Source organism: Serinus canaria, chromosome 6 (assembly GCF_022539315.1).
Source record: "Serinus canaria isolate serCan28SL12 chromosome 6, serCan2020, whole genome shotgun sequence".
Classification (NCBI taxonomy): domain Eukaryota; kingdom Metazoa; phylum Chordata; class Aves; order Passeriformes; family Fringillidae; genus Serinus; species Serinus canaria.
In genome coordinates, this window is record NC_066320.1 from 1,537,515 (window position 1) to 1,552,058 (window position 14,544).

The window sequence follows — 14,544 nt, forward strand, 5'->3', positions numbered from 1 at the left end:
AGCACCAGTGCCAGGAGCAACTGCAAAAGTGTTGCAGAGAGTTGCAGATATTGCACATCAGTGATACTCCTGCAGAAATAACTAAGGAGCTTTACAGGATTGGACTGACAGCAGCTGTTCAGAGCCAACTCCTTTGATGTAGTCTGCTAGCCCTGAGGAGAGAAAATTCAGCAAAGTGGAACTTATTTCCATTTTAATATCTCTTAGACATGCTGAAAATAAAAGGCTGTAACATTTTCCAGTAAGAAAAGACTTTAAATGTGATTTAGTGTGTGTTTAAGGGGCAGTTAGGAAAAAGGAAGGGCAGACTCACTTTTGTGACAAGCTGAGCCATTTGTCCTGCTGTCTGTCAGAGCAGCAGCAGGTTTGGACAGCACCCTGCACTGGTAGAAGGAATTCTATTATTAATTATTAAGGAATTAGTAGGGTCTTGTCCTTTGTTGACGGATCTCCATATACAGACTCTGTACAGAGGCAAAATCTGCAGGTTAGGAAACTTGAAGGCACAGTGCTGTAAATGAGTTTCCTATTTCAGGAAATTACAGGGAACAGTTATGTTCTCACTTTCAAATCAATTATACCCTGCAAAGCAGACATAGTTTATTTTACTGAAGAAATTCAGAATGGGCTGGAGGGAATACTGCAGTGGAACCACATGGAGATGAAAAATACCTAAAAAGGACCTTTTTGTTGGTTCTGTTGTTTTGGGGGAGCTTATCCATTCATTTATAGGAGTGTATTTAACACCGTTAAAATTTTGGGCTCTTTGCTAGTGGTGTCTGGTTTCTATCATGTTATAGTTAACACAGCTCTTCTGGTGATGGTAATTGGAAAGTAATTTCTCATCCATGTGGTAATTCAGCATCTGGTGCACTGAGCTTCTGCAGGCTGACTCTTAGCTGCTTTCACAAGTCGTGTACGTGCTAATTTAGATAGACTGGCTTCTGTCTCAGGACATTTTTATTCACAGTGTTCTTATTCCTTGTTCTAGAGCTCCCGCCAAGGAAGTAGAACTCGAGCATTTGGACAGCTGAAGCAGGTTTTATTGATAGTGTAACTTTACTGATGCTGTTCATTGCAAACCATATAGAAATAGTTTGAAAAAAATGGGAGATAGGCACCAAACTGCTGATGATAAAAAATTGTTTAGGATAGTGAAGAGGAGGGACAGGCATCATGAAGAGCAGGAAGGACTTGCAATCAGAACAAATGGCCATTAAAATAATAGCTAAAACTCAATAAAGTCCCACAAAAAAAGTGTTGTGGTTTCATATACACGGTGATGGAGCAGTGTTCATGCTCAAGATAGTGATTCATTAGACATCAGCTTGTTCAGCTGTGATGGAAACAGCAAAACAAACAGGTGAGAATTATTGGGGAGGAGCAAAGAAATCATGGAACATAGCTCTGCCTCTGTGGGAAAGTGTGTTGCCCCTCAGGCTGGCTGAGTCTGGTCCCCCCTGTCCAGAAAGCACAGCAGGACTGAGAAAGGCAGGTGCAGGCTGGGCAGCCTGGCAGGGCAGGAGGGGCAGAGGAAAGCAGGGCTCTCAAGTCTCCAGTGGCATGGAGAGCTGCACAGCAGGGTCTGACCCAGGCTCATCCTGCATCAAAACTAGAGGGCACTGGCAGGAGTGAGCTATGCAGGAGGAAAAGGCAATGGTTTTTTCTTGCACATAATCTGTATTTAAGCTTTCCTGGTAATTTAGTGGGTGGTAAATTGCTGAAGAGATTTAAAAATGAGTGGAGAAATGCAGAAAAGGCAAATCCTTAAAAAGCTGGGAGGGAGCACATCCCCTGAGCTGCTGGGTGGGTGGCTGGAGGGTGCCTGCCCTCACTGAGAACCACATCCCAGTGCCTATTTTGCTGCTCATCCATAGGCAGCTGATGTTAGTCAGGGTCAGGATAAGGCTGGACAGTCTGCTGCTCTGATCTCCTTCTTGTACTCTGCAATTTTTAGAATCCCTTTCTGTCTCTTGGCTATCCTTTTGTGCAAAGGTGTGAAAAATCTTAACTTCTCTTGTTTATCCCATAACTTGTTGCTAAATTGCTGGAGCAAATTCTGCTGGATAAGGCACCTCTTCAGTAAATATGCTGTAGTTTTTGGCTCATGCTTTCTGGTAAGAAAAGTGGCTAAGCCTAGACCTTTGTGGTTGTAGAAAAAGATGTGGCTGTGGTGTGTTGCCCTAAGAGCTGTTGATTGTGTTTATGTCTCAGTTAGCAGTGGCTCACCTTGAAGGCTTGCTCAGATTCTGTTTGAGACTCTGTGGGCTAGCTGATAAAATGAATTACTTGAGTTGCTGCCTTCCTTTGGATGTACACATCATCAAGGACACCTGGACAGCTGCAGGAATGCAGAACGTGGTAGGGGTGGGTGCACAACTACAGCACCAGAGGGATGGACAAAACTGGGATTAAAAATGGTCAGAATAACTGATCATCCTGACCAAATTAGCAACCTGCAAGGATGCTAAACACTAATGGTTCTGTGTGTCCAGTGTGTGAGTGCTCCAGGGAAGCTCTGTGTCCCATGGCAGTGTTCCCTTTTGTCCCAGCCATGGTTATGCTTACACAGGTGAGGGAGTGGGTGGCCTTGTCACTTCATGCCCTGTTTCTGAGTGCAGAGCAGGCCCAGTGGGCATCAGTTGAACTTTGTGGAGAAGTTTGTTAGGTTTTGTTCTTTCCTGACATTCTGTGTTGCAGCTGAAGCAGATTATTCATTGTTAGTGTGGGAGTCTTGCTGGATACTTAGCACTGATTACTCACTGACATTGAGTGCTTGCTGAAATGAGCTCGGAGTGCTCTGGCCCTGCCAGCTTCCAAGAAGCTGACCATGGCATCACAGAATCATTTAGGCTGGGAAAGCCATCTAGGATCGCTGAGTCCCATCATTAACCCAGCACTGCCAAGTCCACCACTAAACCACATCCCTAAACACATCTCCATGTCTTTAAAATTCCTCTGGGGATGGGGACTCCCCCACTGCCCTGGGCAGCCTGTGCCAAGGCTTGACAGTCCCTTCTGTGGAGAAATTCTTCCTAATAGCCAATCTAAGCCTTCCCTGGGTCAACTCGAGGCTGTTGCTATTGCTTGTTGCATTTCAGTGTTACATAATGCTTCACAAACTTGTTACAAGTCTGTTTTGTTGATTATGTTATTTTTTCAGTGTGAGTCAGACAGTCAGTCATGGTTAGCTTGTGTGGAAAAGCAATTGCAGGAGAAAGGTTTTTATTTTCCCATTCTAAAAACCTAGCTTTTAAGTTCCCCCACTTAACAAATGATTACTTTCTCATGCCTTTTAAATTCATTAGGGACCAAAATTAAACAAACTGAAATATTAAGTTATTTACTTTATCACTGTTGCTAACTACATCACAGAAATCATGAGTAATACCAAAAACCTTTGGACACAAGGTTTGCCAGCTGATTTCTGCTTTGTTCCCAGTCTGAGGAAACACTGCAGGGTTCAGTTGTCCTGCTCAAAACTGCTTTTCTGTACATTGAGTGTGGCATTGCTGCAGATTTATTATTATTACCCAAGAGAGACTCAGTTCAGTACTTCTGTGAGGATGTTAGGGGTAGCATGTGGAGAGAATCCTCAGTTCCCAAGGAAAACAGCTTGGCTCCAGCTCTGGCTGCCCTGGCCCTGGGGCTGCTCTGGGGCAGAGTGGGCTCCTCTTTGCCTATACCAGGTGGGAGAAGTGCCTGATCTCAGGGACAGGAGCGCTGGCTGTGGAGCTGGGTGAGCACATGGTGTAACCTGACCCGCAGGAGTGAAATTCACATCCCTCAGAAATCCCTTCACTGCCTTTGTGGCCTCAAGGATGAGGGACTCTGGAATGTTTTGGGGTCCAATAAGAATACTGGATTCTATGGACATAATTGTTCTTCTTAGGTTGGATGATGTGACACACACCCATGATCAGGGTCTAAGAACAAAGAAGTTTTTTATTCTGCGTGTTCTCCAGCTTATATACTCTTAACAAAGCCTGATCTTAAGTCATTAACTACATCACAATAACTTACCATATTCATTGGTGCAAAGCAATGAACGTCAATATAATTGGCAAAAGTCTTACAGAAATTTAATAAGGCACACATACACATCTACTTATGCACGTAGTCTAGCTTACAAAAATGTTCATGTATCTTTTCTGTTTCCATGCTGAAGGCCTTGTCTTCTTCCTTGCTATTGATACACTCAAAAATCATCAATTATTTCTTCTGCTAACTCAGCTTTGCTTGCTCCATACATAATGAAGGAAATTCCAGCTGTGTTGAACTCCAGAAGAGTGTGGCATTGGTTTAAAGGAAACTATAAATTTTCTTTGTGTTCACTTGTTATTTTTTCTGAGCACTCTTTCTAGTTTAGAGGTATAGGAGAACTTTAAAAGGGCAACCTGATGTTGTACAGTACCACACTGTGCTATTGAAGTTACAGCCTAGAAATATTTTTTTTTTAAAATTAAAAAAATAAAAGCATCATTTCACACTGAGTAATAAAATTAAGTTGTTCTGGCTTGAAGGAGCTGTGCTGCCTCAGCAATGTAAAACTCACATTGACATGAGTAACCTGTATTGTGTATCAGCCATAACAGATTTCTGTAAACCTCACCTAAATGTGAGTGAGTTGGGTTATCTTTCTTTCTTTCTAAAACATACTGAATGGTTGGGGAGTCACAACCAAGACTCCTTTTGAGCAATGGTCTATCAGAGGCATTTACTCATATTCTCATTAATCCTAAGGCTAATTGTAAGAGTATATGATTAACTTTAGAAGGGCCATGCTTTATCTCTTGACACAATCTAAGCTTGTTTCTTCCTGCTCAGCCTGCACAGATGCTCTCTCCAGCTGTTCATCTGTTGCAAACCTTTTCATTTACAGATGAACTGCCAGTGTGCTTTGGTCCCTGCTTTTGATTAGTCCAGATGACTTAGATATTCAGAGGTGATCAGGCTAAGGGGTAACATATGAATGACAGCTGCACATCTGGCAGCAAAGCAAATTTGACATCAGTCCAGTAGGGAATCTGCCTGAATGCTCAGATATTTGGAGGTATTGGAAGAGCAGATGAACTGTTGCCTTCCTGCTTTTCTGGTCCATGCCCAGTGCTGTCTGTTACCTGTAGGAGCTGTGCTGGTGGAGGGGTGCTTGGTGAAGGCCTGGCTGAGCAGCTGCATGCCTGGAGCAGGTGGATTGCAGCAGAGCTGGCACAGAGGCCTGCAGTGCAGGGCTTGGGGTGCACAGAGAGAGCCACATGGGTCCCCAGCCCAAGTGTGACCGGGCTGAGGAGGGTGGAGCCTTTTCTGCTTCCGAGGGGGCCAAGCCTGTGGGCCTCAAAGCTTCACACTGGAAAGTTGACACCTGGAGGCTTTGTGCAGGCTGTGCTGGCTGAAACACATTGGATGAATAAATAAACCTGTTTTCACAGACTATATTCTAGTATTACCTAGCTTTTTTAATGCATTTTTGGTGGTCTTAAGTGCAGCTCTGTTTCAGATTGTGGCAAAAACCTAAATATGTGGGAGTGGGACTATACTTTTTTCCCATTTTTATTCAGTGGTGTACTGTACTGTTCCATAGTGGTTAGTCTGTGTGTGAGGAATAAGGATGTTCTGTGTATCATACAGGTTAGCAAAAGCTTCAGCACTTTTAAGATCTTTAATGTAGGTATTCTAGGGATATGTTCTGAAAAGTCACATTCCTTCCCTCACTAAGAGCACAGTCTGTTTCATCATTTTCTTCTAATTTTTCTTTGCAAGATGGGAACCATCTTAGATACTGATCTGTAACACTGGTGGCTGCCCTAGCACATGCCTGTGTGTGCTTTGGGAGTATATTTTCACATACCTGCCTTCTGGAGTGTTTGGCACTGTTTTGTCATATTTTTAAGGTAATGTTGGGTTCTCAGGGATCTGATGTCCTTCTAGAGGTTATTTGCCCATGCTTAGCAAAGAGTAACCCAAACATTCTTGCAGGTGATCCGGAGAAGCAGTGACGAGGAAAAGCTGCTGTGCTTGGTGCGTCAGCGTGCGGGGCACCACTGCCAGACAGCCGTGATCGTCATCCTGATCCTGGCCTGGGAGGGCATCCCGCACCTGCTGGCCGACACACTCTACAAGGAGCTGACGCAGAGCCTGCGCAAGTATGGCTGTCCCACCAGCCGCCGCTGCGCCCTCAACGAAGAGTGAGTGCTGCCCCACCCCACTGTGCTCCTGAGGGACCAGCAGCTCAGCCGGGACACCTGCAGTCCCAGAGCACTGCTGGCATTGCAGGATCACACCTCGCTCCTGGCCTCTCCTGGGGAAAGGCTCTCAGTGGGAGCTGTGGGTGCCATGCCCAAGGCTCTCAGTGGGAGTTGTGGGTGCCATGCCCAAGGCTCTCAGTGGGAGCTGTGGGTGCCATGCCCAAGGCTCCTAGCCTTTCCTACAGAAAAAGCTCTCAGTGGGAACTGTGGGTGCCATGCCCAAGGCTCTCAGTGGGAGTTGGGGTGTCATGCCCAAGGTGAGCAGTGGGAGTTGTGGGTGCCATGCCCAAGGTGAGCAGTGGGAACTGTGGGTGCCATGCCCAAGGCTCTCAGTGGGAGCTGTGGGTGCCATGCCCAAGGCTCTCAGTGGGAGTTGGGGTGTCATGCCCAAGTGAGCACACAGTGGGAGTTGTGGATGCCATGCCCAAGGTGAGCGGTGGCCAAGAGCTGCTGCTGGCTCTGCCCAAAATCCATCTGTGTGCCCTGTGCTCACAGCACTGCTAACAGCTGCCATGAAGGAGGGTTGTGACTTTGTAATGTAGATGTGAGGTTGAACACTCAATACTAGGATCATCTTCTGTGCCTCTGAGAGGAATTAAAATTGATTAGAGAATATGTTGCAACTGCAGTGCTCCCTGTGTACTGATTCCTGTGTGGCCCACATTTAACAGGCTCTGAGGGCTGTATGGAGACCTGAATCTAATGGGTCTTAAAGGATCTTAGAGGGTCTGCTCAGAAAGTCAAATCAATTTGGAGTTAATGATTTTACTGCACATAACAGAAGAACTGTTGGATTTAGGGTAATGTTAAGTAGCAGGGCTATTTTCTTGGTTGAAGATGTTATCCAAGTGGAGAAGTCAGAATGAATGCATGGGTGTATTTATATAGCTGTTCATATTTCTGTCTCAAATTCTGGTCTTGGGGAAGTTTGAGACTGTCTTTGTGGAGAAAAGTCAGCCCTCTACACAGGAGTATTTTCTTAATGGAAAATACCTGGTTAAGCCATGAATTTCACAGATTCCTTTGTTATGCTCTGTATTATAAAAGAAATAGCAAAATAGCACTGACCTAAAAAACACCCAGACCCAAGAGCTGTGTTGCCAGCTGACCTGCTATGTCTTTATTTCCTTTTGTAGTCGTTCTTGTGCATGTCAAGGACTTGACCCAGAAACTTGTGGAGCATCATTCTCATTTGGCTGTTCATGGAGTATGTATTTCAATGGCTGTAAGTTTGCCAGGAGCAAAAACCCCAGGAAATTTAGGCTTCTCACTGATGACCCTAAACAAGTAAGATACATTTTTTTCTCAAAATGCCTTTTCTAGACATTCTCCACCCCTTTTCTCTCCCACATGTATGTGTAACTTACCACAGACTCACACCCAACAAAGCTTTTGTGACTGTAGTATTTAGAATAAATGACACTGGGATTTCATTCAGTAGAATAATTACTATGTATTTAAATGCCATAAAATTATTCTTAATGCTTTTCTGCTTGCCTCTTTAACTCACTGTGTAACTCTGTGTGAAATTTTAATTCTTTGTAACAGCCTTTTTTAAGGGTCAAGCTTGCAGCTCAGGGTTTCAGGCCTTTTTCCTTGGCACAGAAATTGTTGTACCTTGGGGTTGCACTGCTTTCTCACTGTTGTAGGACCAGCTGACATCTGGGCTCCCCTCTGTCACCAAGAATAAACTGGTTTTTTTTTTCTGTGGACAGTGTGGTTTTTAAAATAGTTTTGAAGGAATTAATACACTAAAATTAAGTGATGTGAGATGATACCATAATTGCTGTTTATGTGTTAGTGATGCCATAAAGGTGAGGCAGCACAGAAAACAGTGATGGATTATGTGAAGTAACAAACCTCTAAAAAAATATCCAACCACATTAGTTACTTTACATTGCAAATATTTTCCTGATGAAGGAATAAAGATATTGTAAACTGATAACTACTGCCTGGTGAACAGAGACTTCTCAGGGTGACTCCAAAGTGCCTTTTGTTCTGACTGTAGGTGTGTGGTAGCCATTTACAGCTGATAAAACTGGGTTTAGTACAAGTTAAAAGTACAGCATCATCTTGTAATGTAACATCCTATTGAAAAAAGCAAAGTCTCCTGGTGTTTATGTATGTTGGTGTTTGCAGTGTGTGGTGATAAGTGGGTTTTTTTAAACAAAAAATTGCACTTTGTTTCATTTTGCCACTATGCTCTGTGAGAAACTGAAGCTGCAGTTGTCTCTCAAAGCTTGGAGGAAAAGAAATTAGGGAGTCTGTCACTGCCCTCTGCTATCCCAGTTGGTCATTTTCCTGGAAAAGCAAAAACTTAGGATAAGAATTTAGGGATTGTTTCTACAAATAAGAGCTTAAATAGGACACTGCTGTAGAAGCCCACCAACTAATTCTGTGTTGATGTGGATTAGCCTAAGGAAGGAATATTATTTCTGAATCTAGTAGTTATTTCCAGTAAGTCCTGATTTTTGCCCCTCCAAAGAACAAAAGAGTTATCAGAAAATGAGAAAAGTACCTTGAGAGGAGACCTAAGAGCTGAAGATAAATGCTATTAGGAGTTACAAGGTGTGTCAGCATAGACTGAGGTCCCATAAGCAAAACCCTAACAGAAGACCTGGGCTTCCATCCCCACTCAGCTTGGGGTATGATTTTTCTCCTCTGGATGTTACTTCTTTAGTTTTTTGTGCAACACACCTCACTCCTTGACTGCATATGGAAAATTATGCAAGAAGTCAGTTCCTGTGTGCTGGGTTGCTTTGACCTAGCAGGTATCCTCTACTGCTCTTTGGCTGATTTCTGTTTGACAGCTTTGATGGTTTAGTGATGCCAAAGCATGCATTTATGGTTAGTGACAAAGGGCAGCAGAACAGAAGGCAGTTTAATGAATATGAGGTAGAAGCTGACCTGTTGGGCATCTCTAAACTGGCTGAGATTCTTTTAAACTGCAGCCCCAAATGTTGCCTTTCCCTGCAGGAGGAACTTCTTGAGAATAATTTGCAAACGCTGGCTACTGATGTGGCTCCGGTTTATAAGAAGCTTGCTCCAGAAGCTTTCCAGAACCAGGTGGGTGTGTGAGATCCAGCTCTGATAAACAGTTTCAATCCAAGGAGCAGCCCCAGAGCGTGTTCTGGGTGGAGCTGCGGCCCTCACTGTGGTGTGTCCCGGTGCATTTGGCAGGTTTCCACACACTGCTCCTCTTTACTTGAGCTGCTTAAGCAGCACCATATTTTTATCTGTGAAAAATGCTTAGACATAATGCTGTAAATAAAATGTTTTTACTCCCCAAGACATTCGATTGTGGCTGACCTGATTATCTCGTTGGCGTCTAGCCACGGATGTTGCATGTTTCATAGGGAAACACGAATCACTGAGTCTGCCTGGCTGCCTTGATTGTGTCCCAGAGCTGTTGGTGGCTGGTGGGGTTGCACACCACGCTCTCAGTCCTGAGTGTCTGCAGTTTGTCATCTCTCCCTCCAGGTGGAAAACGAGCACATGGGCCCCGACTGCCGGCTGGGCTGCAAGGACGGCCGGCCCTTCTCGGGTGTCACGGCGTGCATCGACTTCTGTGCCCACGCCCACAAGGACACCCACAACATGCACAACGGCAGCACCGTGGTAGGTACACTTCACCTCCTCACTGTGCTCTGCACTGGGGTCACTGCAGGCTCCAGAGTGCTCCTTGTGGGCTCCTTTCATTGAAGTTGTTTCAGAATTAACTGCGTGTTGCCATTTGTCCATGCCCAGCTTATTTGCATGTATTTGTTACTGTCTGCAGAGGACATGAGTTCATTTTATTGCATAACAGATCGAAAGGGGGATGGGAGTGATCCTTCCTACAAAATACCTTCATTCTGTAAAGACTCCTGGTCCTTTGGAGAGGCCTGGCCAGAGGGCAGATCAGTTATTCCTGGGAAGGAGCTGATGTTAAAGGCAAATGATTGTCTAACCAAGGAGCTGTACTGACCTCTGTAGAGGAAGAGCTAAAGCAAACTGATTAATTAGTCACTGACCTCCCCCAGGCTCACCAAATTCACTCTTTCTTGCCCTGGGCACTCACCAGGTTCCATGTTAGTGTAGTTAGAGGTCAGGAAGCAGACAGTATGGGTTGTGGTGGAGCCAGGTGACCATTACAGTCTTTAAATCTCAGTATGAAAGGAAAACCCACAGATTGGTGTGGCTGTGGGTTTTACCACATTGCCAGTGAGAAAATTGGTTGGGAATTACTCAATTCAGTGATCTTCTAGAAATTAAGACCATAGTGTTGAAAAAAGATGAGGTCAAAGCAGAAAAGATAAAACTGGCAGTGTTCTTTGAGCAGTTGGAGCATCACAGTGCTCTGCATAGTGAGGGTGACTTCTTGTACAGCAGTGCAGGGAACAAGAATAACTTTTCTATCAAAGAATATGTAGCTGGAAAAAAATCTATCTAAAATCTCTGCTTACTCTAGAATTACTTTTTTTGGAAATACAAACTGAAGTGTTGTGTTGCTGTGATTCAATAAAGTGTTGCATTTACACCTATAGTTAACACTGAGCATTTCTATGTGACAGCAATGAAATGACTGGTACAGTTGTTTTAATGTTAATTTTGTGTTTTAAGAAGAGCAAATGTCCATTCCTTTAAAGTATGGAAACAACTCTGGGAATCCACCAGGAATGACAGTCCTCAACAGACTATTATTTTTGCTTAGTGTTGGAAGTATGCATTACAAAATTACTTCTGAGGCATAGGAATTTGATGCCCTTAAAGATTCTAAACTTGAAAATGAGACTTCCTTGTCAAACTACATTATATGCTTTTTGATGTAATTTAGTTTAGATGTTCTGGAAAGAATAATTGAAGTGCTCCATTACCTCTTAAATTAGAGGCAGAATGGCAGCTGAGTCTTCTACTCATTTTGCTATACTGGATCCCAAAAAAGTCATAAGTTATGGCCAGAAGCACCTGAAGGGAAAATTAAACCTTTTTTTGTGGAATGTATTGGGGAATAGTTCTACAACTGCATTTATCTGTAAGCACCTGATGTCATTTCAGCCTCACGTGATCCTTTCTGGTGTTGATACTTCATGGATTGTATGTGGTGTGTTTGCAAGTAGTTCCACATCCCAGAAGCATGGAACAACTTGTGCAAGGTCACTGTATGCTTATCACTATCCCTTTCTACCAAGTTCTGCCAAATCTTGTCAGTTTTTCAGAACATGACCAAGTGATTATAACTGCTGAAAACTTTGCCTTGCAATCTGGTTTTCATGGGTAGTTAAGTCACAAATAAATACTGCATACCTGTGTTCTCTTCATTTAGATGGATTTCTCCTTATTTTGGTATGCTTGTAGCAAGGGGCTATTTGTAAATAGAAAACAGCTGTAAGTATCAACACTGGAGTTTACTGACTTGAATTGGGACATAAGAAGGTGAATTTGAGTTGGGATTTCCTCGTGGTCTCTGTGCAGCATCCCAGTGAGGAGCTGTGGCTGTTCCTGTCTGTGCACAGTCACAGTCACATGAATTGAAAGCCTAAAGCAAAAAATGTTGGTTTTTGCAAACAGGGTGGCAGGATATGCTGGGCTTGCTTCAGTCCAGGTTTTCATGATAATCAAAATTAGGGTTGTTAGTTTTGGCTTATAACCAAGTCTGGTAATACCATAGGAAATGTGGTGGTAAGGACACAAAAAGAAGTTAGTGCATGTGATACCAGTACCTCCTGCATTGCTGTCTGGTTCCAAAGGTGCTGTGTGACTGCCTACTTAGCTTAAAATACATCCTTCTAAATCACTGATCATGATGGAGGGGATTTTTACATAGCTGTTGACGTATTTTGTCTGTAAAATGTACTGAGTGCAACTACAATTCTGAGGTGACACTTCTCCCAGAGATTGCTTTCTCATCATGTGCTGATGAACAGAATGAGAACAGTTTGCACTGCACTAGAAACCTCCAGCATCCATGACTTCACTATTTTTACCCTTTTTTTAACTGCTTGTCGTGCCTTACATTTTAAAGTCCATACAGAGTGAATTTGTCATCTTGTTGGTGTTGTTAAGATTTCTTCCCTTTCCCCTTAGAGGAGCACACCATCTTGATTTATAAAATCCAAAGTTCTTCTAGGCTAAAAAGGTTAAAATAAATGCCTGTAAGTTGATAATTGCAGATGCTGCTGGCTCTGTTATTGTGACACCTTTTTGTTTTCTCCCTTCATCATTGGTAAATCACTTTTACTGCAAGTACCACAGGAATTCTGCATGGGACACCAAAGAAAAAGAAAACCAGAGTCTATTCAAATTCTTTAAACCAGGCACAGACAGAAGTTCAGCAAAGGACTTAAATTAGGTTAATAATAAGGAATGAGTTACTGTACACTTAAAAGAATATATTTTAAAACATTGTTGCATTTTTCTCAGTATGTGTGTTTGATCAGCTGCACTGTTTGTATGTGACTCTGAAAATTAATCATCCTGTAAAATTTGGCAGAATTATGTTAGCAGTGGGAGTGTCTTGGAAATGCCCTCTGGAGATACAAGAGAGAATAGCAGACCTTAACTTACACAAATTGGGGATTGCCATTATGTGGTAATTACCACTGAAGATTTGAGTTGCTAAACATTGTTCCTGGCCAGCAGAGTCAAGCTCTGAATTTACACTGCTTCTGGTAGAAAGCTAAAAACCAACACTCCCTGCTTGCTCTGGAGTAGAATGACAATTCTACAGAGTTGTCATGTGTTTCTCTGAAAGAAGCAAAAAAAATTTCTGCCTGCAAGTTGAGTTTTTAAAGAACCTTTAAGGTAATAAATATACCATTCATTTTTACTTAGACTCTTTTGTCATCTCTTAACGTTCTCCTAAGGGCCACTGATGTATGTTACAGCTGCAGTGTAGGGTGCATGCTCCTTATGGATATGAAGCTAAAAAAAGCTTTATAGTTATTGATGGAGCCTGTGAAATGTAAGTACTTTTGTTTCTTTATCAGATGAGCTGTGAAGGGTCATGTTCTTCATAGCTGTGGGAATCCATTTAAGGCACTGGCAGTGTTCCTTTTGGGGTTTAAAAGTGACTGGGACAGAAAGGCTGTTGCTGGTTCTGCAGCTTGTGTCTGGCTGTTGCTCATCCAGGGGGGCAGGAGGCCCTTGTTGCTGGGGTGAGGAAGGAGAGAGACCTTCTGCAGTTCTGTCTAATCCCTGCTGCCACACAGTCTGCAGCAGACATTGGAAAGAAGGGGAGGAAGATAAATCTGTGCTTTGAGGGCACCTACAGTATGTAATTCATTACTGGCAGTAGAGCTAAGTGCTGACAATCACCAGTCTGTCAACTCTTTGGGGTTCAGATAAAACCCCCAAACCCTTTGCTTTTGCCACACCTTGCTGTATTTTGGCAGGCACAGCCCATCACACCACTGGCACGGGGCTCCAGGCCTTTGCAGTGGCTGACAGGATGGCTGTGCATGGTTACACCACTTTCTGCACCCCCTGCTCACTTTGGGAGCTGCAGCAGTTCCAGGTGCTTCAATTGCTGCTTCAGCTTGTCACAGGCAGGAGGAAAGATGAATCCCTGGGCCTGTAAAGGAAGAATTTTTTAGGTTTTTATATTGTGCAAATGGAGAAACATGAGAGATTCACTCTGCTACCCTGTGAGCTCCCAGGGAGCAGTTCCTGTGTCACCTGTCTGATGGCACAGCCTGGGGGCATGAAGTGGGCAAAAGGAAGATATGTTTGGGGTTCCCTTCTCTGGTTTTGACCTACATCGACTTGTTCAGGGTAGACCAGGCCAAGAGAACAATGTGGTTTGTCCTGGCTGCAAAGGAAGAGCAAAGATGTTTTATGCATAATGGTGGGCAGGGCTGCAACAGTCCCTGCATGCCCAGGGGCACCCCCTGTGTCTCCAGCTGCACAGGGAGGGGTGTGAAGGAAACCTGATTCCATCTCCCAGGTTTGGAAAGGCTGTTTGACTGCTCTGCTGAAACTTGAATGTAAAACATCTGTTATTACAACACAGTGGAAAAGGCTCCATCATTTCTACATGTGAGGTTCAAGAGGACACAGGCACATCAAAGAGACCCAGAATAACCCATTGGAAGCTGTGTGGCTGCAGATGGATGTCTGGAGGGGATTGCACTGAGTTCCTGGTGCATTTTGAGTTGAAATGAAGGAATAGTAATCAAGTTTCATAAACATGCAACTTTTACCATGACATCACTAAACCCAGAATAAGCAATGAGTTTGATCACCAAGCACATTGGAAACCTAAACAAACCTTTTGGCCAACACTTCTTTGGCCTTTGAGCATCCTGGATGATATAGCTGC

General features: G+C 43.6%; 1 protein-coding gene across 2 annotated transcripts in view; it reads left to right on the top strand.

The window, feature by feature from the left end:
* TET1 (tet methylcytosine dioxygenase 1) overlaps nt 1–14,544 on the top strand; it is a 71,656-nt gene that overhangs the window by 41,261 nt on the left and 15,851 nt on the right. For both annotated transcript variants that reach the window (XM_050976580.1, XM_050976579.1), the window contains exons 7-10: nt 5,977–6,185; nt 7,382–7,532; nt 9,222–9,311; nt 9,726–9,863. In XM_050976580.1, coding sequence (XP_050832537.1) covers nt 5,977–6,185; nt 7,382–7,532; nt 9,222–9,311; nt 9,726–9,863 — 588 coding nt within the window. The remainder of the gene's footprint in view (nt 1–5,976; nt 6,186–7,381; nt 7,533–9,221; nt 9,312–9,725; nt 9,864–14,544) is intronic.